Below are 27,202 nucleotides of genomic sequence, written 5' to 3' on the forward strand. Positions count from 1 at the left end.
GATGTATGCAGTCACCGACGTATTGAAATTGAAAGTGAGTGAAGCGGTGCAGGGACAAGAGGCGAGATAAACGTGGGCGAAGGGCGTTTAAGCTGTAATGTCCAATCCAACATACATTCCGACATCTATCATTGCCGTCAACTTTTTTTTTAAAGAATAATTCGTGGCGACTGGCGGAGCAATCCTTGGGGCCTGATGCGCCGTCGGGGAGAGTGTGGAGGCGCTCCGTCAACGACTCCTCCTCCGCACTCCTCCAACATCAGGCCGGGAGGAGCTCCTCCCACCTCCCCCGCAGGGTCTGACCAGAAAGTCTTTGGTCGCAACACCCCAATTTACATGGAGGACAAACTCGCATTGCTACGGCGGATGGGAGCTCTTGGCTGCGATTGCGGAGGAGTCTTCAATTCAACTGCGAGAACGATTTGGAGGAGGAGGAGGAGGAGGAGGAGGGGGGAGGGGAATGGCGGATGCTCAGTATAGGCGCCTCCTATCCCGGTCAACCAAACTATGACAACGGAGCCGGAGGACGGTCACGCGCCCATGCTTGGCTTCATTGAGAGAGAAACAAGTCTACTACTAGCGACGATATTTGCCCATAAGCATTTAGACCGGAATCTAGACAACCGTATAAGTGAAAAGATCTCCGCCATCAAACCAACATCCATCCAACCATCCATCCATCCATCCCAGCCCCCCCCTCGGATGAGACGACCCATCATCAAACAACATTGAACCCCTGATTCCCATACTTCACTCATCCCATCTCATCTCAAGACCAAAATAAAACAACGGAGACAAGATGGCGCCCGCAGCACCCTTCTGCCCACCGCCCGCCGACCTCCCCGGCAAGCCCTCCGTCCCCGAATGGGTCCCCCCGCCCGTCACCAGGCAAAAGGAGGACTTTGCCGAGCTCACCTCCATCGACCTCTCGGACCTCGACTCGGACGACCCGGCCGTCGTGGACGCGCTGGTGCGGGATGTCAAGCGCGCAATCCGCGAGGACGGGTTCTTGTTTCTTGAGAACTATGGCGTCTCCCTCGAGCAGGTCAGTGATACTCTCTCATGTATAGAGTGCCGATATTGAGGGCCGCAATGATTTCTGGGAATGGGCAGTTGTTTCGCTGACTCTTGTTGTTGTTGTCCCGTCTGAGTAGCTCCATCGCCAGTTTGCCCTCGCGCAGTATCTGTACAACAACATCGGCGAGGAGGACAAGCAGGCCCTCCTCTTTCACCCCGAGACGGGCGTGTGGTCCGGGTACAAGCACCCGTACGGGTTCAAGGTACATCCATCAAACTTCCACACCCGCTCCCGCGGAGACAGCCTCACACACACATACACACGCACAACGTCTTGCTAACGCCCCCTTCCCTTCCCTCCCCAGCGCGAGCGCGGCACCCCCGACGGCATCGAGCAGTTCAACTGGTACAAGCCCGACTGGGAAGACCCCCTCCACCGCGTGCCCACCTGCCTACACCCCTTCATGGACGAGATCGAGTCCTTCTGCACCTACCTCACCCAGTCCGTCAACCGGCGCCTCCTCAGCCTCCTCTCGCGCGTCCTCGAGCTCCCCTCCGACGCGTACCTCTGGCAGCGCGTGCAGTCGCACGGCGGCCCCACGGGCGAGGGCTACTTCCGGCACGCCCTCTTCCGCCCCGTGCAGCGCCAGACGGTCGAGGCCTCGCGCGGCCTGCGCATGCACGGCCACACCGACTTTGGCCTCACGACGCTGCTCTTCTCGGTGCCCGTCTCGTGTCTGCAGATCTGGGGCCGCGACGAGAGGTGGTATTACGTGCCGTATAAGCCCGGCGCGCTGGTCGTGAATATCGGGGACACGCTGGAGATTGTGTCGGGCGGGCACTTCAAGGCTACGCGGCATCGCGTCTTTCAGCCGCCTGCCGATCAGCTCAACGAGGAGCGCCTCTCGCTCGTCTTGTTCAACAGCTCCATTGGCGACTTGCGCATGGCTCCTGCGGAGGGTGAGTATAGTTAGAAGACACCGCACTCGAACGCGGAACAAGGACTGACCGTGCGTTCTTTATCAGAGTCGGCCCTCATCCAGCGAGAGGGCTGTGTCGACGAGCAGGGCGTCTACCGCGAGTTCAAGAACCGCACCGCCAAGGGCAGTCTCGTGCCCACGAACCGCGAATGGCGCGAGATACAAATCGCCACTGTCACGGACCCTACGGACACGGTCCGCAACCGCATCGGTGCCGACCAGGTCCTCATCGACGGCAAGCTCATGCATCAGCGGGAATACATGGGCGTCAAGGTCGTCCTCCCCGTGTAGAGAGCGAGCCATGTATTGCAGAGAGTACAACACTGTATTAGCAAAATATGCAGCACTCATCCGAAATCGAGTCGGTGTATCATTACATGCTTTCGTTTCTCATTGCCTGAAACAGTATCCCGGGTACATGGTCTCGAGGTCCTGCCTGCAGCCCATGTACACAACCGCCGTCCGACCGCGCTAGATAACACATCTTTTGACCATGCAGTCACCAAGTGCAAGATACAAGGCGGGTTACCAAAGGGCCTGTCCGTAGCAGAAGACAATAAAGGAAATGGGGTATCCAGTTGAGTATAGATAGAAGGAGAGGTTTACCTCAGCTGTCCCGCTGGGTACTCTAGCCTCCAGATTCCGTGGTTGTGTATATCTTGTGAGGCCCACAGCTGCTCGTAAATAGGCGAGATTAAACACATAGATGCGGCCAAGAAAAAAGTGTTGCTCGGGTATTGAGCATCATCAGCCGTCGGTCAGCCAGGGCAGGTCTCTGTTGCCAACCGCCGTGCACGTGAGGTAGCTGATGCCGTCCGAGGTGCGGCTCGAGCCGGCCAGGTCCAACTCGAGGCCGCTCCCGAGGAGGGGGCGCACAATGTCGCGCGCCATGGCCTTGAGCTCGTCCATGCGCTTCTCGAAGCGACGGAGATTGTCGCGGCTGTACAGCTCCGGGGTCAGCTTGAGAAACTTTTTGCACTCGTCGTGGCCGAGGAAGGCGGCCGGATTGCCGGAGCCAAGGGTGCGGTACGCGCGGCCGACGGACGTCAGGGGCGGCACCGCGGGCGGTAGCGACGGATGGTGATGGTGGTGGGCGCCACGGCCGTTGCGGTCGGGAGGGGGCTGCGGCGCCGTGTTGTCGGCGAGCCACTGCCGGAAGAGACTGATGACGAGCCACTCGAGATAGCTGTTGGACGGGGTCACGCGTTCGCCCCTCGGTGTGGTGAGGTTGAGACGAAAGAGGCGGCCCTCGACGCGACTGACGGCCTCCTCGAGCTCATCCACCTTGTCCTCGATAAGGTCCAGCACCACGTCCGGCAGCGCGGCACGCAAGCTCCGCTCACCAGCCGGCCACTGGCCGACGACGTGGATCAGAGCCTCCTGGAAGATCACCTTGCTGCGAGCGAGGTAGCCCAGCCGGAGGTACGAGATGGGGTACTTGGCAATCTGCTTCCACAGGCGCGACTGGAACTGAAGCAGGTGGTGGTCGACGCGCGGGCCGACTACGGGGAGGGCATCGTAAAGATCTGCGACAGCCAACAGCGACTTGCACTGCACGTACGCATCGGCAACGTTGATGGCGTCCAACACCGGCGGATAGTTGTAGAATATGCGAAACAGGTTGTCGTAGTCGCGCAGGAGGTCTTCGTCGGCTTGAGAGAGGCCCGGGCTGAGGCTCAGGTTGGCGACGGATCGGGAGAAGGAGACGTGGTTGGACGGCACCGACGACGAGTGGGAGTGGCTGCCACCTTTGCGCATGCTCGACTTGGGCGCCGACGCGCCGACGCTGGAGCCTGCGCCGAAGATGGAGGGGAGTGCGGGCCTGGACGTGTCGTCGCCGCGCGTGTCGTCCTTTTGCACGAGCATGGGGATGTCGCCCGCGTCCGCGCCGGGATCGAGCTCATACCTCCACCTCTTGCGCGGCACGCCGCCCGTCAGGCCTGTCGGGCCCGTCGCTTCGAGTTCGGCGCGGTCGGGGATGAGGGCCGGGTCCTCGCCGATGCGCGCGAGCTCGTTCCCGCCCGCGAGAAGGGGCCGTGCCTTTGACCACTCGGACGAGGTGCTGGCCTCGAAGAAGCCGCTGCAGCGCGTCAGGGTATGGCGGTGTAGCAGGTAACGATTCTCGGCGGCGCCGGCGCGGACCACAATCTCGACATCGCCACTCTGCGCGAAGACGGGGAACTCGTTCTGCGGGACGTACGAGGCGCCGCCGGCGTGAGAGCGGCCGTAGCGCTTGGTGCGGGAGAGCGAGGGGCGCGAGACGACGGATGAGGCGGCTGACGATGTGTGGTGCGCGCGGCGTGAGTGATGAGGGTGGTGGTGAGGATGGGGGGCGAGCGCGGAAGACTGGCTGGGTTCGGGCTGCGAGACCATGGGGGAAGCGAGGCGGCTGGCGATGGGTCACGTCATGGGGGAGAGACGAGGTCGAAGCCGTGAGAGTGGTTGAACTCGATCAGCGGCAGAGGCGTGCAACGACGGACGACATGCGGGGTCGCGGCGAGAGGGCGACGATAGATTAGTACGCTGAGCGTGGCGATGAGATGGGTCGTGATAGAGATGTGTCTGTGATAAGTACGCCGCGGATGGGAGGAAAATAAGCTGGCGGCAAGGCGTGAGGAGTATACGGGCGGAGAGAGATGGGGAAGAGAGCAGAGTTGTGGCGTGGTACACGTGAAGCTGGGGCCCGTGGTGGTGGTCTCGCTGGTCTTCTGGTGGTTGTGAGTGGCGGCAACGGCTGGAGGGGCGGCAGTTGGAGCGACAAAAGGCCGGGCTTCAACACTTGCAAGTAGGCGCGCGAGTGAGCAAGCGGCTGCCAAGCACAAGACGCGAAACGGCTCGATATGTGAGGTGAGGTGTGGAAACAAGCATGACTTCACGCGTGGTTGCGGGCCGGCCGCCGGGAGCAAATCGCGACGCCAAAAACGCCTCGACATGAAATCCGCTGCGGGCGTGGCCGTGGGGAGCCATGGATGGAGCTCGCGCCGGGGCAGCAAGGCTGACTCGACTGTGTCCGTGCTCTTGCTTTGCTCCTGCGTTGCGCCTGCGCCTGCAAGCTTTTCCCGGTGACCCTTTGTTCGCAACGGGGGGCCACGGCCCCTGTGTTTTGCCACTTGGGGCGTCGAGGCAATCGAGTGATAGGCTCTGGTTGCTCGGGAGAGCTGCAGGCCTGCATGCGCGCGATGCGGGACCCGTTGTCGTGGATGGAGCGTGCAGGGCCAAGTGGCTGTTGCGACAGGTCCTTGTTGAAAAGCGTGAAAACATTTTGCGACGGGAGGCCGCCATGGGGTGCTATGGATCGATGGATGGTTCTCGGTTCGGTCGAGGTGCAAGTTGAGGGTTTTCAACAGCAGCAAGACGTCGAATGGATTAGGAATCGTAAGTCGTGAATGAGATCGTTCTCGAGGAAGGAGCAACACAGTCGGCGTGGCTTGTCCGAAACAGGCAGGGGCATCCACCTTTCCTGCCGGCCCCCGCCAGAGCTTCCCAGACAAGCTCCAACTCCAAAAAAAAGTGTCACGCAAAAAGGTTCCGTGTGTTTTGTCTGACCACCGACCCACGACATATCCGCCAGCGTCGACACTGCCCAGCGCCCACCGACCCTCCGCACACACTGCCTGGCGCCTTCTGCGCATCGTAGGCCCCAGAGCCCCGCGATGGAATGAGCGCTCCGGCTCGCGTCTTTCACCATGGCCCCAAGCCCGTCTCCCTGATCGAGTTCCGCGATGCCCTCGAAGCGGTATGCCTCCCGCGCTTCCCGACCGTGCGCTTTGCGCGGCCGCGGCGCGTCGGTACGTCGAAGCTATACCCACCTATGACCAATTCCGCGCGGTTCGCTGACGGTGGCGTGCAACAGCGCTCGCCGTGAGCGGCGGAGTCGACTCCATGGCCATGGCCTTCCTCTTCTCGAGCCTCTTCAAGACCCATCGAGCCCTCAAGATAGCCGACAACCCCGCCGAGAGCGCATTCGGTATCATAGTCGATCATCAGCTGCGGGAGGGCAGCGGCGCCGAGGCCTCTAGTGTGGCACAGGAGCTCAAGAGGTTTGGCATGAAGGCAGTCATCAAGCCGCTCAACTGGAGAGACGTCCGACGCGATGGCATGGATCCCGCCAGCCTGCCCAATCTCGAAGGCGTGGCGCGCACGATGCGATATCAGATGCTGGGATTGACCTGTCGCTATCTTCAGGCCACGAGCCTCTTCTTCGCCCACCACCGTGACGACCATTACGAGACGGTCCTGATGCGCCTGCTGGCTGGCCACGGCTATCGGGGCTTGCAAGGCATCCGCGCTGCCAACGCGATACCCGAGTGCTACGAGCTGCACGGCGTTTACAAGAGTGGGCTTCTCGACGATCAGATGCAGCGGCATCCTTTCCTCAGCTTCAAGCCCCCAAACAAGGAAATGAAGCGGCTTAGGATGATTTTGAGAAATGACTTTCATGATGAGCCCTGGAGTCATATAAAGACGTACCTAGGCATCAACGACATGTCTGCGCAGTTCCCCGGCCACATCACTCGCGATATCGATCCCCGGGTGCCATATCTGACGCCTCTGAATTGCGAGGACGGTGGCGTGCACATATACCGCCCGCTTCTCGAGTTTGACAAGGACAGGCTGATTGCCACGTGTGAAGCAAACGGCGTCCGGTGGTTCGAGGATCACACCAACACGGACCCGACCTTGACCACCCGCAACGCGCTACGTCACATGGCGAGGTCCTACAAATTGCCCGAAGCGCTCCAAAAGCCCGCCATTCTGGCATTGTCACAGAGGGCGAAGCAAAGGGCCAAGTTTGAAGAGGCAGAAGCACATCGCCTGCTGGTCCGAGAGGCGGTCATTCAGGACTTTGACCCCAACGCAGGCACCCTGCTCATCGAGCTTCCGTCTTTCCAGACCAGTGCGACGCGGACGAGGCGCCTCTTTGCGGCGGCAAGGGACGAGGCGCGCAAGCCCCGCCGCCGGGCGATTGCAGCCATCGCGGTGCGCAAGCTCGTTGAGTTTGTGACGCCTTATCTCCACTCGCCGCCTCTAGCCAATCTCGACAACGTGGTCGATCGGCTTTTCCCAGAGCTGTCGTCGAGCCCTGACGGCGAGATACCCAAGGCGTTCTCGATCGCAGGGGTTGTTTTCGAACCAGTCCTTGGCCCGCAGTCGACCAGATGGTTTCTATCGAGGGCCCCGTACAAGTCTAACCAGCCGTTACCGGAGAGGAAGCTGCCAGGTTATCTGAACTACAAACTGTTGTCCGCTGCCGATGGGTTCAGGGGGCCACAGGTGCGACACGGACACTGGCGCAGCTGGAAGATGGCCAAGATCTGGGACGGGCGCTTCTGGATACGTGTTAGCGCCTGTGTGCCGGCAAGGTTTCACATACGACCGTTGCTGCCGCAGTTTGCCAGGCAGTTTCGACTGGCCTTGCCGCAGAAAGAGAGAGGCCGCTTCGAAAGGATTCTAAAGTACTACGCCCCCGGCAAGGTGCGATACTCGCTCCCCGCGCTATACAGCGTCGAGGCTGGCAAGGGAGCTGACGCAGCCACGCCTGCGTTGACACTACTCGCACTCCCGAGCCTCGGCATTCATATCCCCGGCCTGGAGCGATGGGTAAAGTACGAGGCCAGGTACAAAAACGTCGACGTCTCCCTGCTGGGCTTGAAGAGACGAGGAGGCGAGCGGCCTGTCGTTGGATACCGGTCTCGCAGCAGCAGGTCTAGGCGGGTGCGTACAAGGCGTTTGGCGAACCACATGGGCATCCGCGACCACGCATGACGTGTGTAACGGATGGCCATGCTGTGATAACTTGTGGAAAGAGATATATCCCACTTGAGTCTACTGCCGTAGCCTGGAGCAACACGCATCGCCTGTTTATGGCAGATGCCGAACTGTTGGTTCGCCTCATTATGCAGCTCGAGGAAGGGTGAGGTGCGTCAGTGTAGCAGTGTCAGTTGTGATGGCTCCGCCAAGCTCCTCATGACAGCCTCACAAAGCGCCTGGCCAATCGCAGTGACATGAGCGAGGCGGGTCGCGCAGCAGTTGCGGGATGGCGCGCGGTCCGTGGCATTTTGCCCGAGCTGCATTCTGTGACCGAGAAGCGGGCTTGCGGCAGTTGATTGCGGGTTGTTCGCCCGATAGTGCTACACAGGCAGTGACTACACCGCTTTGTGGGTGCTCAGCGATGTAGCTTTGAGTCCACGCCTGTTTCACATATCCAGCCCAGCAAATGATACAGTGAATCTATCATGACAACGAAGAAAGGTTTGAAAGGCTCTTACGCGACCTAAACCACTCTGCTGCCTGTTTCTTGGGTTGTGACACAGCCATAGAATGCAACATGTAATTGTTGCGAATCTGTTGCCAACCTTTATGAATGACGTTGGGTAACAATGCTATACAAATGTCGGAGCAGTAGAAGCCTCCCGTATCTTGGCGCGGGAGCCTCCACTGAAGCTTATAAAGGTCTGCCCCGAGCCTATAGATATTGTATGTCCCGCAGACTTGAGATACTGCGTTGCTTGACCTTGACTTGAGCCAGCCCGCCTCAAGCACTTACTGCAAAGCCGACAGGATGCCCTACATGCACGACTGGATGACGGGTTTCGCCGGGCAGCCCCAGTGGATAGCTTTGATGGGAGTAAGTCTGTCGTGTGCCCCTTGGTCCTTAATTACCTTACCCGTTTCATGCACAGCGAATGCGTTACTGAAGTTCAAATCGGGGAACCCCTCAGGTGTGCAGCAACTCGAAGACGGCATGCGTCCTCAAGACCGCGCCGTTCGACAACGCGGCCGATGCCCACCTCCGGAGCCGGATGGCGGAGCTCCATCGACTCGGCCTGCCGCACACATTTCAAATCAGCTGCCCGGAAAACCAGCCCGTAAGCCAAGGAAACCACCCCCTTGAATGCCACGATCATTTCTGGACGGGCTTTATTTTCCCCAATGCGATGCCACAATCACTAATTCACCGGGCGCCTTTTTCTACAGTGCAAGAAGCCTGGCGACCCTTGCGGCTGGAGCAGCTGGGGCGTGCAACACGCAAGCTGCCAGTTGACTGAAGACGGTAGCGTAAGCTTTAGGGCCGCCCGCAGTGGCGGTTACAATGCCTGGGGGCCAGGTGGGGATGCGATGATACTCATTGGGCCTGAGAGACCTCTGTGAGCTGCCGTTGGAGAGTTGGCGGTGGTGCTTCAGGTTTATAATTGACTGATGTACGAAGAGATATTGACTCTAAACAATGATGCGTTAAGGGCCATCCTTTAGAGGGTGGTCGCAAAACCACAGTACGGGTTCGGTTAGACGAGGCGAGGCGAGGCGAGGAGGGGCCGTCGCGGACGACGAGACGCGCAGCAATTGCGAAACGGCGCACCGTCTGCCCATGTGGTTTTCTGCTCAGGTTGCGTTGAATGAATGAGGTGCAGCTAGCTTGCGGTAGTCGATGGCAGCTGTGCTTGCCAGACCGTCTAGGCACATTGGACAGGGACGAGACTGCATTGCGCGCATTCGGGCCCAGGTCGAGACAGAATTGGACGTCCGTGGTACGTAAAGGAGGTTTCGGTTCGGGTACGCGTAGCCGCGTATCTATGGCGAGCTGTTATTGCTGATGCAAGCTGGTGTCAAAGAACTATGGACTGGCAAACGTCACGTATGTTATCGTCAAGGTTCCTATAAAAACGAGCATAGCAACTCGACTGAAGGAGATAAAGTCCATCTCATCTCCCACGTGCTTTGCAGAACTGAGTCGCCAGCCCGTTCGTCTCTCACCTTGTGCCAGTCCGCCTTAAATACGACCGATCCGACAACATGCCCCGGATACACGACTCGGTAACGGGCTTCTCGGAACATCAGGACTGGATTGTCATCATGGGGGTAGGTATCGGACCCCTACCTGCATATTCCGCCATCCACATATGGAGTCCGTCGTGTTAGCCAAGTGAATCATCCATCAGCGATGCAGCACCTCCAAGATATCTGCACTTTCGACACCGGCCCGTTTGATGACGCGGACGACGCCATGCTCCGGGACCGGATGGCGATCCTGCACAAACTCGGATTACCACGCACGTTTCAGATCGCCTGCGCGGAACAAAAGCCTGTAAGGAAAACCCGCCAAAGCGTCTGAACTGTGATCAAATATCAAACGCGCTGCTGATTCGCTGGACGTCGTGCCACTTTTGCAGTGCGAGAAGCCTGGCGACCTGTGTATTTGGGCCAGCATGGGGCCACAGTACGCGCAGTGCCGACGGGATGCAGATGGGATCTTGAACATATTTACCCCGTCGGGTATGAATCAGGAGCATTACCGCTGGGAGTTGCCTGGCAAGAACATGGCTGTGTGGATTGGGCCGCCCCGCTGAGCGCCGCAAGAGCTGGTGCTGCTGTTTTCCACGTTGGCCTCTAGCCCCAGGGTTCTGTCAGATACACTCCTACACACTTATTCGTCTTACTATAATTACTCTCAGAGCTAGGGCCAGAGGGCCGCCACTATGGAACCGTGCTACGATGCCCTGGGTCCGGTGAGGCGAGGCGGCGAAAAGGCGCCGGTAGATGGCGAGGCGAGCAGGAGTTACAGGACCCTTGATTCGTGCACAATGCACATCACCCGCCCTCACTAATACCACTGGAAGTTACCCCGAAAAAGTAGGGAGCCCCTTGTTCATGTAAGTTGAGTTCTGTGCTGTGCCATTCTTTCTGGTGCCCTGATGTCATGATGAGGAAACAAGCGCACAATGACTGGGAAGAGAAAACAAGTTCAAATCAATCCCTCTTTCCTCCGCGTACAATCTTTGACACCGCCCTTGGTGTGTCTGTGCCTCCTCGGGGCTTCGCCGCCCGTGCCTTGCGTTTCGCCCCCCGGACCATGCGCAGCACCGATGAGTCGCGCACGCGCCCTTGTGTTCCCCTGCGCGCCGTGGACGACGGTGAATGGGAAACCTTCCGCGGCTGCGACCTGGGGCGAGCTGAAACGTGTGCGCGCCCGGCCGAAGAGTGAGGTGACTGGTGGCGAGGCGTGAGGCGAACGGACCGCCAAAAACTCGCCTCGGCCCCAAAGCGGCGGCAAGTGGGCGCCCCGTCAGCTTCACGGAAGGCGCAGCCCACTGCTACTGGGCGCTTGCCCATCTCGCTTGAAATGAAACAGAAATCCTCGCCTCGCCTCGCCTCGCTTCCGTGCACAACCGCGAATTTCAAACCTTGCAACGCCTAGGAAACACCATCAGCCAGCCAAGAGTTGGGAATGTTGTCGTCTCGCTGAGCCGCCTTGCGTGGCAGCGCCAGCCCACGGGCCGTCCGTCCGGCCCTCCCGGAACGCCTTGCCGGCCCTGCCTCCGTCTCAGCGCCGGTGGCGACACGACGCGTCACGCCGCGCTCGGCTAAGTCTTGTCGCACAACCTGGTCCTTTCATCCTCCGCTGAAATACTCTCCTCCCCCGCTCCCGGGGCCTTTACCTTCCGATGAGGCCCTTCGCGGCCTTGCCATCCGGCCACGGGCCGTCCCGGCGTCGGCGCCGTGGGTGGAGCCGAATGGCGCGCGGAGCCTTGACGCCGCCGCCGCCGCCGTTCGTCGGTCCCACTTCCATCCGTTATCCACGAGGCCAAACACCACCTAGAAACGTATCAATATTACCGCTCGGCCGTTGAAGAACGACGACGATGTTGCTGGGCGGCGGCCGGCCGGCCGCCCTTCATTTCGCACCGCGATTCCTATGGTGTGTTGTTCCCTTGGGACGGTGCCGTCCCCGCCGTTCCTCCGGATATATTTCACCCCGAGGCGGCGCGGTCGGGACTGGCCCGAACGTCATGTCCCGAGGCATGGGAATCCGTTCGCTCTGCCCCTTGCCCCTCTGAAACGCCGCATCGTCAATGATGCGGTATTCCCAAAGGTGGTCCAGCAGGGGAAAGTCTGGCCGGATACTTGCGGCCGTCACACCCTTGTAAAGGTGCTCCGCGATGTGGTACATGCGCTCGCGAAAGACACCCGACTTTTTGTCTCGGCGATTTGTTTCAGCGACGAACTTCATGTCGCAGAACCAACAGCGGCTTTCCCGAGGAAACCGATGGCCCAGATGGCCGTCCGCGACGTGTTGTATCCACAGCTCGACCTGGTCAAAGGCGAACTCCAGAAAGCAGTGTGAGAGATTGCGAAACTCGCAGGGGAACCCCCTGAGGAGCATGTCCACTCCCGGATCTGTCGCCGCTACATTCGCCTCAGACCACGACTGGGACCACGAATAGGCGGGCTCCGGAACATCGGGACGCTGGTCGTATTGGTATTGCACCGCAGGTCCCCGACGAGGAGGCGCGGTCGACATGGAATATGCAGTTCGATCATCGAAGTCGTCAAAGGTCGTCGTGCAGTGCGTGGCACTGCTCGCCCAGTCTGACATTCGTTTGCCAGCCTGGGGGTGCTGTGTCATGTCCGACAAATCCATCGCCATGATCTCCCTGGCGTAATAGGGACCGCCGACGGTTAGGGGATGGGGCACCAACCCGTCCCGAAGCTGACGGGCGTTGCTGATGATGATGGCGGCATCGGCCAAGCCAGGCGCCTCCATGGCTGCGGTTGGTGTTGGATTGCTGGCGGGGACCTGGCCCGACCTGATCCGGATCATGACGATTCCACGGACGACGGTGATGAGGGGTGACGGCAGACGACGATGGCAGAGGCTTTACCAGGGTATCGAATGGTTTGTGAAGATGCGGCAATGAACCGGCGAGCGGGGAGGACGCTCCCTGCCCAAGCCGTGGACAAGTCGGTCACGATGGCGGCCACCAGCGGCTAGAACCGAGCGGCGGGGAAACGTGATGGCTCGCCAAGGGGAGCTTTCGCGGCCAGACCATGGACGACGGGTCACCGTGGGTGGTGATGGCCGGCACGGGGGAGAACAGGGTCAAAAACAGCAACAGAACGTGGGCGGGAATGCTGCGGCTGTTCCCTGCCCAAACGCCAACGATGCGGTGTGTTTTGGGCGTCGACCGATGCCCGGAAAGGCAGATGTTGGAAGGATGCAACAGGGAGCGACATGCCTCCGCCTACTGCGACGGACTACCTTGCTTTGTGTGGGAACCTCACCTCACAATGACCCCTCGCTGCGAGAGTGCGTCAAATGCGCCGCGGCTGCAGTTTGTCCAGTGCGGGCACGTCTGCCGACGGTGTTGCAGCGCAAATCGTCGCGAGCGATAACATCCCAGCCCAAGGATAGACGCAACGATATTCTATTACGACGGCTTGGTCAGCACGCCAATCATCCGGGGGATGGCGAGCATCGCAGCACATGCTTGGCTCAGCTTCAGGATAGACTTCGAGGCCCCCGGCGCCGTGGGCGGCTGCCTGTGCTGGCTTGGCCGCGGATGTTGGCCGGCTGAGGTGATTCTTACAGGCGGACGAAACGGGGAGCGAAGCCCGCACGCCCGTCTTCTCCAGAGCCGTGTCGGCCGCCGTGGTACGCGTGCCACCCGCCCAATCGTGGCACCGTCTGATGCTGATGAATGACGAAACGCGCCCGAGGGACGAATCGCAAAGACACACCTTCACCGAAATTGACACGCTGTTGCACGGGCTCTGAAGGACGACGAACCCGTGACTGCGTCGATTTGCTCAGCAGCTGTCCACGTCTCTAGCGTGGATACGAACGTTGGGAAGCCGTCGAGACGTGAGAGGAGTCGCGGACCATGTTGGACCAGGAGGTTGAGGATTCTCACGTCGTCGCCCAATGCCCCAAAAAGGCCACGCGGCGCGTTAAAGATTCGGCTGTTTTGCCGTTGAGGAAGGCCTGGGTTCCTGAGACGCAAAATGGCGTGGGGGACAAGGCACATACAGTGAATGGAATGGGGACAAAATCTAGCGAGGGCTCTGGGGCGGCGCGGGCGGCGGGAAACGCGGGAGGCCGGGATCTTCATGCACGACAGCAGTCGGCGGGGAACCGCTGATACCCTGAAAGATTGAGGCTCAACGAGGGACCCCGGCCCTGTGTCTCATTGAGTCATAGTCAAGCCAATGCGAACCCAACGACACCCACCAGCGTCGCCGTTGTCGATCGTCCAATGCCGGGACAATCATGAGCAGTGTGACGTAGGCTCAGAGCACGCGGCCCAACCCGTCGTCGAGCGACTGGCTGTCGTGGCAACGTCAGCCACTGGCGGTGACATTTGCATTCGACAGGCCGCTCCGGTGCATTTGTTTCTGCTGACGGAGATGCAGACTGCAGGGGCAAACACGGTGCGCCGTGTCTATTGTGGCCCTCCGCAATGCCGAGGACATTGAGCCAGGGCCACATCTCATCCATGGCAAATACACTATACGATACTGTACTACGGAACCGCGTGGCAGAGGACGAAATGGACCGCAGGATCCACCCCGACGGCACCCACCTGCACAACCAAGGTTGTCGCTTGTAAGTCTTGGGCTTGCTACTAGCCGCAGGCCTCATTAGCGGATCTGATAAGGGCAGCCAGTCAACTGAACAGGGCCTGTTGGACAGCACACTCTAGACTTGGTCTGCGGTGAGTTGCCCGCGAAAGGCACACATGTCGAGACGCGAACAGAGGCTATAGAACTCTTGCACAGCTCTGCAGGTGCTTATACTCGACACAGAACTCCAAAAACTTATGATTGCGTCCGCCGGAGTGCTGCCATCTATCCACGTCTTCACAATGGCCCCGACCGGCCTTGGCCGCCCTGGCGCCTGCCTCGTGCTGTCATAGGATGCATCCGGGTTCATCCAGCTCCGCGATAACATCGACATAGTCGCACATCGTCTTTCGCGGCTTCCATCTGTGCACACACGTCCGGCCTAATTCGTTGCACTAGATAGTTGAAGCGAAGAATCAGTCTGGATGTACGGTTGGCCACGGCCTCGTCTCCTTCCCCCCTTGCCCTCTTTCTCTCATTATTATATCCACATACCTGAGAATCCGTGTGACAGCCGAAGTCCACACGCTGCGTACGCACCTTGATGCCCAAGGGGCGTTTGAGTCGGGTTACTATGAGGACCTCAATTTTGCATCGCTGGGTTTCGATGTCACAGCGCTGCATACACCTGCGTTATCAGTGCCTTGCTCGCACAGTGACGAGGTTATCAGTGACTATGGAGCAGGGTAGCTACTGTGATGGGGAGGAGAAAAAGAAGGGCGGGGGCTTGTAATCCTGGTATGAGGGTAAGGAGACGGAGGTCGAAGAGGAGCACTCACGCCTATCCGCGGCTCTCTCTGATTGATCTCCTGAATTTCGCGAACGGCATCGTTCACATTCGAGAAGGTCCGATCTAATATCCCTTCCGGCCAGTTGGCAGAAGCGGTAGCCGAGAAGAGCCATAAACAGAGGTTGACGTGGTGTGACGCTTTCATGACTGGACGTCTAAGGGCTTCTTTTCCGGAGTGAGATCTGGGCCCTTGCTAGTGCTACTGCTGGGGCGCAAAAGCAATAGAGACGCGGAGAGAGAGACGGAGAGAGAGAGACGGACAGAGAGGAAGAAGAATTCCCTTGTATAATACGTATGCGGTGCACGTAAGCAAGTGTCATTGTGCCATGACTTAGAATCACTTGGCCGTGCTGGAGCGCGCATTCGCCCGTCGCCCGGGCCTCTCCATGACGTGAATGATGCACCGTGACAGACACGCGTATTTTGCTTTAGCCCACTCTGTGCCGTGTGTGGCCCAGGCGCGAGTTTCGAAAACGTGAACGGAACACGGGCCGGGCGGCGTTTGATGACACACTGGAGGAGTGCACACCGCTTGCGCAAACATGGTCGTAGGCCATATACTCAAACTCCTAGCCGAAAAAGTCTCGACGCTGGATCTGATGCCCGTAGCGTACCAACTAGATGTAGCCAGCCATGCGTCATAGTCAAGGAGCTTTTTGACCCTGCCCGGTTATGGGTTGGCATGAAAGCCGGGATATACAATCCTGATCAATATATAACCACCAGTATAAGCCTTATTGTGTTGGGAACAGACTGGAGGCAGGGGGAAGGGTAGTCACTCCATGACCAAGGTATAGAAGCCGACCAACTAGAAGTCCGATCAATACACTACTCTTAACGCGACAGTGCATGAAGAAGGACCATGAAGAGCATCAAGAGGAGTCTGCCCATACATGTATCTCCACCAAGTGGTGAATGTAGCAGCGGTAGCGACGATGGACTTTGTAGCCGTCACGGCTCGACCCCTCGAACCTCGATCATGCCCCAGCGTATTTGTTCGATGCCCATCATTGGATACACCCAGGGCTGTCAAGCTCCGCGATGACATGGACATAGTCGCAAATCGTCTTCTCCGCGCTCCACCTCTGTATACACGTCGAACCCAACTCGTTGCACTAGAATCAAAGAATTATATCGCCCGTTAGCATACATACGAACGGTCGCGGCTTGGTTTCCTCCACTGCTGTTTCCCCCCTTGCCAGACATCAGGAGTGAGCTTACTTGGGAATCAGGGTCGCACTCCAGGCTCTTTTGTTGGCTTTTTAGATAGTAGGACCCTTGTCCGCCCCACGCGTACCATGTCCTGATTGTGCATCGCTGGGTGCGCACGTCGCAGCGCTACCTGCGTCGTCAGAGTCTTGCTGGGGCCAACTGCGACTGGTAATGATCAGGGGGGCGGGGGGGCTAGCGAGCACTCACGCCCTGTCGCGGCACGCTCTTGGTCCACCCCAAAGCCGCCTGCCGGGCATTTTCCATGCTTGAGAACCTGATAAGCAACGGCGACTCCTGGTCTTGGTGGGGTGGCGAAGTGGCAGAAGTTGTAGCCAAGAGGATGCATAAGCAGGCGTGGACGCTGCGTAAGAATCGCATGACGTCTGAGGGATGCTTCACTGCGCGGCGCGGAATTAGGGATCTTCTGCATGTAGGCCGCTGCCAAGCTGTAGGGCGAGATAGGGTGAAGGCAACAATATGAGTCGGCTGGCGAGTGGAAGGATGGAAGAAGGGAGGGGAGCGGAGGGGCGAGCCGCATTTAAAGAGCACCATGTCCGCGATAGTGACTCCATGTATCATAACGCCATGGCTGGTTGACTGACTGACTGACTGACCTAACCGCGCAAGAACTACTCTCCTCGCACGGAAGTATCCATGGCATGGACAGAATCTCGTAATAGAGCCGCGTTCTTTAACTGGAAAGGTACCGGCTGCCCTGGCTCGGGCTTCTCACACGTGAAACGGGCCCACGAGATGACGTACACAATTCTATAAACTGGTGTATACGCCCGGACGCAACAACGCAAATACAGCGCGGGGCGTCTACTTGTATCCTCGGCAGTCTGGGGTCGAGTACATCACGGCAGTCGCAGATTGTTAGCCATGTACTTTGGAAGCGCCAGCCGGCGGCTTCTATCTACCTCGCCGTCGAATTTGGACACCAGCAGCCTGTGTCAACTGAGATTGACCAGTTGCACGCCACAGCGTTGCCAAAACAATGGGGCGTCGTCAAAAAATATTGAGCAACTTCTAATCGAGTGCGAGAAATGGGCTGCTCTCACACCCGAGTCATTCCACACGGTACTGACCAACATGCGGACTTGAGGATTTGATACATGTAGGTTTCAATGCTATATATAATGAAACAAGAAGAGGGAATGATGGCGAGAAGGGTGTTTCGAGGACACCATCTATATCCTCGTAGAGGGCGGGGTGTGGCAGCGTTTCGATAAAGATGAACTCGTAGGCGTTGTTCGCAGCGCGTTGCTGAGATCGAATACCGCTGGGCAAGTGAATTGAAAGCTGGCAGCCCAGCCTTGGCCCCCCCGGCGTTTTATTTACTCAGTATCCGAACACACCCGGGTTCTGCCTGCTCCGCGATGACATGGACGTAGTCGCAGATTGTCATGTCCGGATCCCAGCGGTGCATACACGTCTGACCTAGTTCGTTGCACTAAAGGGGTGGAAGAGCATAGGGGTTAGCACACACGCATACACATTTATATACACACACACGGACTCTCTCTCTCTCTCCCCGCGTCTTTCTCACACACGCTCCGGCAATTACAGCTCGGGCTCGCCACGACGTCTGTTTCGGGGGGGCAAACCAACGTACCGCGGAGTCGGGGCTGCACCGGTAGCGCGTTGCCCTCTTGTACAAGATATAGCCACGGCCCACGCCCCACCGCGGCACGTACAGGTCGATGTGGCACAACTGGGTTGTCATGTTGCAGCGCTGCGTTTTTTTCAGTCATCGTCAGAAATCCGTACTGCTACTTCGGCTCCTCTCGGCTGTTGCTTCGATCGGGAGGCGGTGGACGGGGTTGGTGGCTCGGCCCCCAGCCGTCACATCCCTTGGGAGGGGAGAAAGGGAGGGAAGTGAAAAGGGAGTGAAGCCAGGGCCGTGGGGGGTAAGGGTAAGGAGAACTCACTCCCACGAGCGGCTGCGCCTCATTGACCAGTGTCGCGGCCTCTCGTGCACTCTGCAGGGTAGGGTACAGAATATCTTTGTTCCCCAGCGGCGGCAAGGTGGCGGAAGCGGTGGCCGAGAGGAGGCATAGACATGTGCTGAGCGATACCTTCATGGCGTGTGTGTGTGTGAGAGTCCGAGGCTCTCTCTCGCCGAATACAGAGTTGGTGTTAAGACGCGGCGAGCTGGAAGAGAGAGATATGGCGAAAATTAGGAGGCAAGAGGATGAAGAGAGCCGCGAGTCAAGGCCCCCTTTTGTATACCGCGTCTTCGGCTCGAGAAGCATAGACAGTTTCATGCCTGACTGACTTAACATGAACAAGAAAGGGGCGAGGAACAGCGTCTCTTGACAGAAACATTCTGTGCGCCGCCACGCAGAGTTTCGTAAACGAAAAACGGGACCGGACCCCGCGTCGACGCATTGTAGAGTGGTGCAGACGCGTGGGTGAAGGGGGCACGGGCGGCGTTGAAGCAGAATAGGGTACCCCGTGCGTGCCCTTCCCCGCGTGTGCACCACGCGCGTATTGACTATTGATCAAGCCATGTTGCATAACGACGGTGCGTCTCGACTTGTCTGGAGCGTTTCTCGTTCACTACAAGTGTCGGCTTGAGAACCGGGACGGTGGACGGCGCGCGAGGCATGCGATTCACAAGGTGTAGTAGAGACGGCCTGCCGGGAAGGCACGGGCTATGTATGAGATGCGTACGACGAAAAAGTTGGGGCCGCGGTGCACAGGACGGTTTCATATCTGGCCCAGGCACGTGGGATGGTCTGATGACGGCTGCCCTCTCAGGAGCTCGCCCATTGCACGTCAATGTTGCTGCTATTGTTGTCGAGTTGCCGAGTTGTAGAACGCCACTGTCGAGAGTGATATGATACGCCTTCTGTATGCCGAGTCCCCCCCATGATCCTCGTTTCAACATGGTGGCGGCGCTGACGTCGCCTTGCATCTAAACCGACATGAGTTCTACCATGGCGCGCTCTCGCGCCTCCCGTCACAGACTTCGCCCGGTCTCACTCCTCGGGACTGCACAGCACCCTCGCCTTGGCAATGACGTTGCGGAACTGCATCTGCCCGCCGTTCTCGTCGCCGTGCTTGATGACGCCGGGGAAGACGACGCACCAAATCTCCCTGCGGGCGAGCGCGTCCTCGTCCTCGCCGCCCACGTCCTCCATGGTCTCGGGCTCGAACAGGACGCGCTGGTGCGGCAGCACGACGGGCATGTGCACGCGCAGCACCGCCTTTTGCACCACGAGCAGCCGCGCGAGCTCGACCGAGTTGTTGACGAGGACGCGGAGGGCCGAGTCGCGGGCCGAGGACGATGATGATGATGGTTTACTGTTGTTGTTGGTAGTGTTGCTGTTGCTGGCACCGGGTGAGCTGCCGGTGGCGGAGGGGGAAGGGTTATTGGGTTCTGAGGGCGGACCACTGGGGGCAATGGCGTCCAGAAGGCGGTTCACGCGAGCAATGACGGCCTCGACGAAGCTGCTCGTCTCGTCGTGCAGCATCTGGTGGGGGTCGCGGCGCAGGAGGGCGAGCGTAGACGAGCGCCACTGGTTGACGGCCTCATCCGAAGCGGCTGCAGCAAGGACAAGTCAGCATGCGAACACATGGAATCGCAAGGGGCGTGACACGGCATACAGAACGAGCAGAGCAGATCCTCCATCTGCCGAAAGGACCGCGTTTGCTCCGTCGACAGCCCCACAAAGTAGGCGTCAAAGACCATCTCGACGAGGATCCTCGACACGAGAGACTGCAGGAGGTGGACCTTGCTGGTGAGCACCAGGTCCTCGTACATGGGCACCAGCTCGCTCAGCTCAGCGAGCGTCGCCTCGTCCACCTTGGTCAAGTCTGTCGTCGGCAGGCAGTCAGCGTCACAGCCCCAAACACATGGGACGCGGAGCCTCTCGAGGTAATGGATGCTCACCCAGCTTGGCCTTGCGAAAGTGCATTATGACCCAGTTCTGCAGCCCGTTGCCCAGGCGCGCCATGCCGTCGCCAAACACCTCGTCGCTCGTCTGCGACCCCGTGCGGGTGCTCGTGCTCACAAACTCCTTGAGGCCGCGGATCTGGCCGCGCAGGCTGCGCACCTCCTCGTCGCGCTCGCGCAGCTCACGCCGCAGCACCTCCCAGCCCTGGCGCAGCTCCGCGCGCTCCGCCTCGCGCACGTCCACCTCGGCCCGCAGCAGCCGCAGCTCCGTGTCGGTCCGCAGGAACTGCTGGTTCAGCGCGCTGTGCTTGGCCTGCCAGAACGTCGCCGTCTCGCTTTCGTTTTGGGACAGCTTGTCCAGCTCCCGGTGGAACTCGCTCTCCATGAGCGCCATCTCCGCCTCGAGCGCTGCGATCTTCTCGTCGCGCTCCCGCAGCTGCTCGCGGTGGAGGTTCGCCGCGTCGCGCGCGTGCTTGTCGGAGCCCCCGCGACCGCCGTAGTGCCCGGTGCTCGAGTTGGGCCGCCCGCCGCCGCCGCCGTCCTTGTCTTTGTCTTTGTCCTTGTCGCGGCGATCAGACAGAGACACGCCGCCGCCCGAGCCGCTGCCGCCGCCGCCGGACGGCCCGCCCCCGTTGTTGGCAACTTCTTGTGCGTCGTCGGCCGTGGCCACGTTGCTGTTTACCATGGCCGCTCGTGGCGGCAAGGCCGGCAGGTTGCCGCTGCCGGTGCCGCTGCTCGCGTTGTTGGCACTGCTGCCGGCGCCGCCTGTACCATGTCTCCCGGAGGAGTGCGCTGGGCCGGTGCGCAGAACATGGCTCCCGCCGCGGCGCTTCTCGGGAGTGTGCATGCTGTGAGGGGTCTTCGTGATCGTAGTCGTGTCGTCAAGGCGTGGCAAGGTCTCGTCCGTCGTCGCAGCTCCGCGGGAGCTGGATCAGCATGATTGCAGCTGAAGCAATCTGCCGCGTCGAAGCTATAGGGCACCCATGCAGAGAAGCAATGAAGCGGATGTGGAGGTGTAGGCAAGCGGGCGTGTGGGAGGTTCGCGTGGCGGTAATGCGGTAGAGCGTGTCCGGTGTTTGAAACAGGTGAGGTCCGTCGTCGAGGTCGTGTTCACGTCAGATTCCAGGCAGGCTGCGGTTACGATCGAGTGGGGGGGTTGGCAGGCTGGAGCGTGGGGAGCTGAGCGCTGGATGGTCCACGCGGGCGCTGAGGCGGGGACGTCTGCTGAACAGCGATAGCTTAACCGCAGCTGGAGGTGTCTTGCAGCGCGGCGATGGGAGTGCTTCTCCTCCACTACTGCGGCCTTCATTGCTGCCTACGACGCCCATCAGACGGCAACGCCGAGCTCATGCACGTCTTCATATCCATATCGCCGTAGCCAAGATGCCTCCTGGATGAATGTACCTAACCCTCCGCCTCACGGCTTTCAACACGCTGCACGGCGACACACCATCATCGTCATGCCCGTCTAAAAAGCCACACCATCGTGACCCCAAACATCGTCGAGGCTACCCTCCCTATACTTGCACCTCAGCTTCCACCTCGTACGCCTCATCGTCGTCGCTCCCCTCCACCTTCTTCGCCCCCATCCTGCACACCGCAATGCGCGTAACAGGCAGACCCTCCACCCACTCAAAGTCGTCGTACCGGGCCAGCACGTCGCGCGCATCCAGCATCATGCGCTCTCTGCTCCTCCGCCCACCGCCCCTCGCGCCCTTGACGTAGATGGTATTCACCATTGTCGCGTGCAGCAGCATCGGCCGGCCCTCGTCCTCCATCAGCCCGGCCTCGCGGAACGGCGCCCGCAGCCTCTCGCAGAACGGATACAGTAGGCCCTCCTCGTCCGTGGGCGGCGCGTACAGCACCGAGGTCTTGTGCGGCGCTTGCATGGCATGTAGGCCGCGGAGGCTGACCGCGATGCTTCCGCCGCCGCCGCCCTCGCCTGCCGCCGCTGTAGCCGCCGGGGCAGGCTGTGCGTTGGGCGGTAGCGCGAGCGGCGATGTCGTCGTCGTCTTGGACGCTCTAAGCTCGGCGAGAAGCTCGCGCGGACGCAGCGACCGCAGGACCTCTGCCGCCTTGTCCACGCCGTCCTGCTTCAGGCTCATGACGCCGAGCGTCAGGTGCAGCGTGCCGAGCGGCCGCACGGCGTCCTCGGGCAGCGCGAAGCTGTTTGGGCTGGTGACGTCGGCGCGGAAGGATGCCCAGGCGCGTGCGAGCTGTGGCGACGCCAAGGGGATGCACAGAAAGTGCGTTGGTGCTGGTTTGGGCGGCATGGAGATTTAGTTTGAAGTGCTCGAGAGAGCGGCTTGGCTGAGGTTGAGGGTCTGGCGGGATAGAAATGGCAATGATGGCCACGGTCAGGTCGTACTCTCAGTGAAATCAAGAGCGAACAATGCGGTGCAAAGTCGACTTATAAATGGATGTTTGTTGCTGGCGGCGCAGGGGCTGGTGCTCGCACTGGATTGCGAGTGTCGTCGGGTCTCTCAGAGGCAGCCAGTGATGAGGTGGTTCCATGAGGCTGGCGGAGTCTCGCAGTGCATGCCCGGGCTTGCAGTGGACGGCGCGCAGTCCGCGCCCGTCCCCGTGGCGCTGAGCGTAGGTGGCCTTCCACCTGGGCAGGCAGGTTCTGTGCACCGCCTCGCCCAGGGCTGCAACGGCCTTTACAGGTGGAGAGACCAGGCGCCCTGCGTAGGCACCTATTTCGGTCGGTGCCTGCAGCGGCCACGGAGCAGCACCCCAAGGCAACCAAGGATACATGCCATCGTGAAGCAGTACGCCACCATCGCGCAGGCCGTCCAGGGACACACCTTGGGACACGCGACAGCCTGGTCGACCCAACGTCGCATCCAATTAATTACCGTACTGTCCTAGCCGGCCGCCCTGCGTCCTTGACACGTCCCGTCCCCGTCAAACGCGGGTCTGCTGGGCCCCTCGGACAGGAGCCTCGCCTCTGCCCAGGCGCGCCCGGCACGTGTCGAGCACTGCCGGCGGCCTCGTCCGGGGCCATCCTTGCTGCTGCAGCGTGCCACACATCCACACGCCCGCGTCCAGCACCCCTATCCGGCCAATGCAAGGCGACTCTCTGGCCACGGCAGTTTCGACGTGTCGGGGTGCAGCCGCCCCCATGTCCTCAGCCGCTCTCTACGGGCCAGTCGGGTTCGCACTTTGATTAAGTCGTTTCCGGACTCCGAATGGGTGTCCTGGAAACCTGGGGCAGAGGCATAGGCATCCATTGTCCTTTACTTCTCTGACGTCCAACCCCAGCCCGTCCTGGGCCGAACCCGTCTCCAACAAAAGTACACAATGCCGGTTGAGCATCCCGACTCGATGCGGCCCTGCGTGGCGGCCCGGGGGATGCCCATTGGTGGGTATCTAGGCGTCGTCGCTCTTGTCCTTGTCGCCCTCGTAATACTTCCTGAGAGCCTTCTCGACAACCTCGTAGTCCGCCTTGACCGCCTTCAGCGCTTGCTTGATGCGCTTCAGACACAGTTCTGAGTCGGGCTCCTCGGTTCCGTCCTCGTTTTCGTTCTTGCCGAACCGTTGAATCTTCTCACACCCGTCGCGCACCTTGACCAAGCCCAGCGTCGCCGATGAGCCCTTGAGGAAGTGGCCTAGTTGAGACAGCTTCTCGAGGTCCTCGTCCTTCCTGGGACACGCCAAATAGTGACGCGCGGTTAGCCATTCATCCTTTTGCAAGCAAGCCCGCCGGCCCGGCCACTCGTGCCAGCGCTGCCACGCACGAGGCGCACCATGGGGGGTTTCCAACGCGATGAGACTCACAGCGCCTTGTCCATAGATTCAAATGTCTCTTGGGCTTGGTCAAAGAAACCAAAGACGATCGAGGAGCTAAAGTCCTGGTCCCCGGGCTCGTCCATCTCGAGGATCTGGTTAAACGTGCTCATGTCAACCCCGTCGCCAAAGTTGGGCTCGCTCTCTTCGGGCGCAACCTAGCCAAGTCGTCGTCAGTCAAAGCACACCCGTGGCGGCCCTTGGTCCGTTGCGCACCTTGTCCTCGGATGGCGCCATGGCGACGATGTGATGCTGTTTGCCTCGCGACGTCGACGCCGGGGGAGGGGTAAGGCCGAGCGAGTGAGAGTGAGAGGGGGTGCCCGTGAGTGCCTGAAGCCACAGCAAGAACTGTGCAAAGCGGGTCACCGGTGGAGAGCGCGCAAAATGCGGACTGGATCTTGCAGTCGCTCGAGCGAGAGGTCAAAAGCAAACAATGCTGATGAGCAGCGAGGGCGTGGGTTGTCGCGCCGTAGGCAAGTCGTGTGCGGCCCTACAGCGCAGCGCAAGGTGTCAGGTATAGCAGGGTGAAGACCGGGATCGTGACGTTGGTCGAGACGGGGGCGGCGGCGCGCGAGGCGGCTCTCGGGGCGGGATGTGGCGTGAGAGGTGGTGCCGTGACCTGGTCGCAGCTCACCACGGAGGCTACAGGCGGCCCAAGAAGCAGGCTTCGGCGACGGTATTAGTAGTAGAATAGAATAAAATGCAGGCGATGCTGGGAAATGCGCCGCTCGTATGTCGCCGACGATGTCCAAGTGTGTCGTGCCGCGCCCGTGTCTATTATTTCGGCGGGACGGTGGTCGGGAAAGCGTGTAGGATGACGGGAGGATGTTGGAGGAGCGGCTTCCGTTGGGGCTCGAGGGCAGGCAGGGCCGGCGCTCTAATAATATTGCTATCCCCCCCTGTGCCTGACTTTGGCCAGCGCAGCGCCGAGACGGAGGCTGCTGGGTGGGCAAGGCGAGAAGGGTGTGGGTAGAGGCTAGAGAAGAGGAGGAGCAGCGTCTGTGAGCAGCAAACGTCAGTGGATGATGAGCTTCGAGAATCGGCCTCAGCGGGCCGCTTGGTGGGGTCAAGAGTGACGCTGCTGTTGCGTGGCGGTTGGACGGTTCGGGGGGGTCGAGGCAGCGGATCAAAAGAAGTGGTGACACTATTGGGAAACAAAAGTCGCCCGCGGAGACGGCGCTCTCGCTACTGACGACTTCGCTAAACAACTCTGGTGCCGCGCTCGTGTCGAGGCAAGCCTCTCTCGTCTCTGGCAACAGAAAGAGAGGCATTTCAAGGCGGGCCCATGCCGTCCCCGGGACTGCGTGCCAGCCAGCGCGTGCCATCCCAGCAGCTCGGACGGCGACGATCAGACATGCGCCAAAACCGGCGAGGCTGCTGTGGCCCTGTGCTCGTGCCGCCAGCGCCCCGCGAGACGAGGAGCGTGGGTGGGCCTGCGTTCCGACCCTGGCCTAACGGCCGAGTGGGCTGGCGATGGCTGGCGGAAGAGGAAAGGGATGGATGAGCGAGCGACCTTTGGGAAATGCACCCGGTGCTGAAGCTGAGCGCGAGACCGCCGACGGTTCCTTTTGGCCTGGTGTCGTGCTGGCTAGAAGGGTGACCGTCATGGCGTGTACAGGGGTTGCATTGGGGAGGCGGGCATCGTGAGCAGGGGGAGAGCTTGGAGGGACAAGCGGGCAGCGGGCACAGGAGATTGTCGCCTTTCGGGATCGACAGGGATGCGGCCGAACAAGATCAGACGAGGCTCGAGGGCAGTTGCAACGTGAAGGAAGAAGTCAATGCAAACAGACATTACTAACGCTTCTTGAAACACCGCCAGGTGTGGGATAGTATTCAAAACGAGAGTCGAGGCGCCGGCTACTCGGCGGAGCGGCAGTCAAAGCGAGTCGCTCCTCGGGCACGGTCAAGAGGCAGAATGAGAGGCGGCGGGAGCCAGGAGGGAGGGAGAATGAGACGGCCGCCGATAAGGGGATGCGGCAGTCACTCATTCATATGATGAAACGATAATGCAATGTCAAGGGCCCTGCTATAGCACGGCACAGCACGGCACACAACACAGCACTCGCAAGGGACAGGTAGGTAAGGTGAGGTGAGGTAATCCATGAAGCAAACAAATGTGGTCGTGGTTCTGGCCGTCACCTGGTCTGTGCCGCGGAACCTACATGATGCACGGGGACAACCTACCCAGTGTCTACTGTACTTGGCGGTAGCGAGCAGCGTGAATGCTGCTACTGGGTACCAACGCCGAAAACCTCGTAGAACGGAGGCACCCTGCCCCGAGGCGGGCAGGCAGGCAGGTTGACGTCGGTGGACGTTGTTGTCTCTTCTCGCACCTTCCCGTGACGTGCTGGGCCGGGGAGCAGGCGTACCTGCCTTGTGTCTGCCCCTCCGCGGGGCACCTGCCTGCGCTAAGCTACGTCGAGCTACCGCGACGTGGGAGGTGAGGTGGGAGGTGCAGGCGCCGGGCGCAGGTGCAGCTGCAGCTCCTGGAAACTTAGTGGTTGGTGTTGGTGTTGGTCGCTGTGTCGTTGTCGCTGCTGCTGCTGCTGCTGCTGCTGCCGCTGTCACTGTGGGCGCGGGCGTTGGTGACAGATCCACGGACCATGATGATGGGCCCGCTGCGCTTGCCGGCCCACGACAGGGCAGGGCCAGGGCCTGTAGGTTGTGGGCAGCCCACCTCGGGAATCCATCGAGGGCATGGACGTACCTGACCTCACCTCAGACCATCATAGTCCATAGTACTGTAGTCCATTCCTACGGAGAGAGATGCTTCGGTGCTGGGGTGCCACCACCACCTGCCCTCTTGCCCAAACCAAACAGCCGGGCCGGAAGACCCTCTCCTGGCGTCGGGTGCCATGCCATCATGTCATGAGGCTGGAGCCATGCGGCCAGCCATGCTATAGCTGTGCTAGCCGTGCTCGCCACGGAGCCCATGAAGGTGCCTCCACCGCGCCTGCCTCTCTGGCCCTTCAAGTTCCCCTCTTTACCCTTCCAGGCCCGAGCTAACTAAAAAGCCGGGCCCCAACACTTGCAATCGGGGCGCGGCGACGGCGACAGCGACAGCGACAGCGACAGTGACAGTGACGACTCGAGGAAGGTTAGTACAGTCGCACC

The 27,202-nt window shown here is 60.2% G+C and overlaps 7 protein-coding genes across 7 annotated transcripts; 2 read left to right on the top strand and 5 right to left on the bottom strand.

Annotated features, from left to right (window-relative positions):
• Positions 1–799: 799 nt before the first annotated feature.
• Positions 800–2,288, top strand: PLICBS_007402 (uncharacterized protein; the record flags this gene model as incomplete). The annotated part of the gene is made up of 4 exons (XM_018320832.2): positions 800–1,045; positions 1,155–1,280; positions 1,383–1,977; positions 2,044–2,288. 4 exons carry the CDS (start codon positions 800–802, stop codon positions 2,286–2,288), a joined length of 1,212 nt encoding a protein of 403 aa, XP_018180729.2.
• A 456-nt stretch (positions 2,289–2,744) lies between these two features.
• Positions 2,745–4,370, bottom strand: PLICBS_007403 (uncharacterized protein; the record flags this gene model as incomplete). The annotated part of the gene is made up of 1 exon (XM_018320833.2): positions 2,745–4,370. One exon carries the CDS (start codon positions 4,368–4,370, stop codon positions 2,745–2,747), a length of 1,626 nt encoding a protein of 541 aa, XP_018180730.2.
• Positions 4,371–5,655: 1,285 nt separating this feature from the next.
• Positions 5,656–7,763, top strand: PLICBS_007404 (uncharacterized protein; the record flags this gene model as incomplete). The annotated part of the gene is made up of 2 exons (XM_018320834.2): positions 5,656–5,785; positions 5,851–7,763. 2 exons carry the CDS (start codon positions 5,656–5,658, stop codon positions 7,761–7,763), a joined length of 2,043 nt encoding a protein of 680 aa, XP_018180731.2.
• Positions 7,764–11,670: 3,907 nt separating this feature from the next.
• Positions 11,671–12,540, bottom strand: PLICBS_007405 (uncharacterized protein; the record flags this gene model as incomplete). Its single annotated transcript, XM_018320835.2, has 1 exon — positions 11,671–12,540. One exon carries the CDS (start codon positions 12,538–12,540, stop codon positions 11,671–11,673), a length of 870 nt encoding a protein of 289 aa, XP_018180732.2.
• A 6,842-nt stretch (positions 12,541–19,382) lies between these two features.
• PLICBS_007406 (uncharacterized protein) lies at positions 19,383–21,146 on the bottom strand (the record flags this gene model as incomplete). Its single annotated transcript, XM_018320836.2, has 3 exons — positions 19,383–19,948; positions 20,011–20,220; positions 20,297–21,146. 3 exons carry the CDS (start codon positions 21,144–21,146, stop codon positions 19,383–19,385), a joined length of 1,626 nt encoding a protein of 541 aa, XP_018180733.2.
• Positions 21,147–21,816: 670 nt separating this feature from the next.
• On the bottom strand, positions 21,817–22,572 carry PLICBS_007407 (uncharacterized protein; the record flags this gene model as incomplete). The annotated part of the gene is made up of 1 exon (XM_018320837.2): positions 21,817–22,572. The coding sequence occupies one exon, from the start codon at positions 22,570–22,572 to the stop codon at positions 21,817–21,819; it is 756 nt and encodes a 251-aa protein (XP_018180734.1).
• Positions 22,573–23,671: 1,099 nt separating this feature from the next.
• PLICBS_007408 (uncharacterized protein) lies at positions 23,672–24,325 on the bottom strand (the record flags this gene model as incomplete). Its single annotated transcript, XM_018320838.2, has 3 exons — positions 23,672–23,945; positions 24,080–24,246; positions 24,305–24,325. 3 exons carry the CDS (start codon positions 24,323–24,325, stop codon positions 23,672–23,674), a joined length of 462 nt encoding a protein of 153 aa, XP_018180735.2.
• Positions 24,326–27,202: the final 2,877 nt, after the last annotated feature.

The sequence above is a fragment of the Purpureocillium lilacinum genome (assembly GCF_023168085.1).
Source record: "Purpureocillium lilacinum CBS 284.36 DNA, scaffold_5, whole genome shotgun sequence".
In the NCBI taxonomy this organism is placed as follows: Eukaryota; Fungi; Ascomycota; class Sordariomycetes; order Hypocreales; family Ophiocordycipitaceae; genus Purpureocillium; species Purpureocillium lilacinum.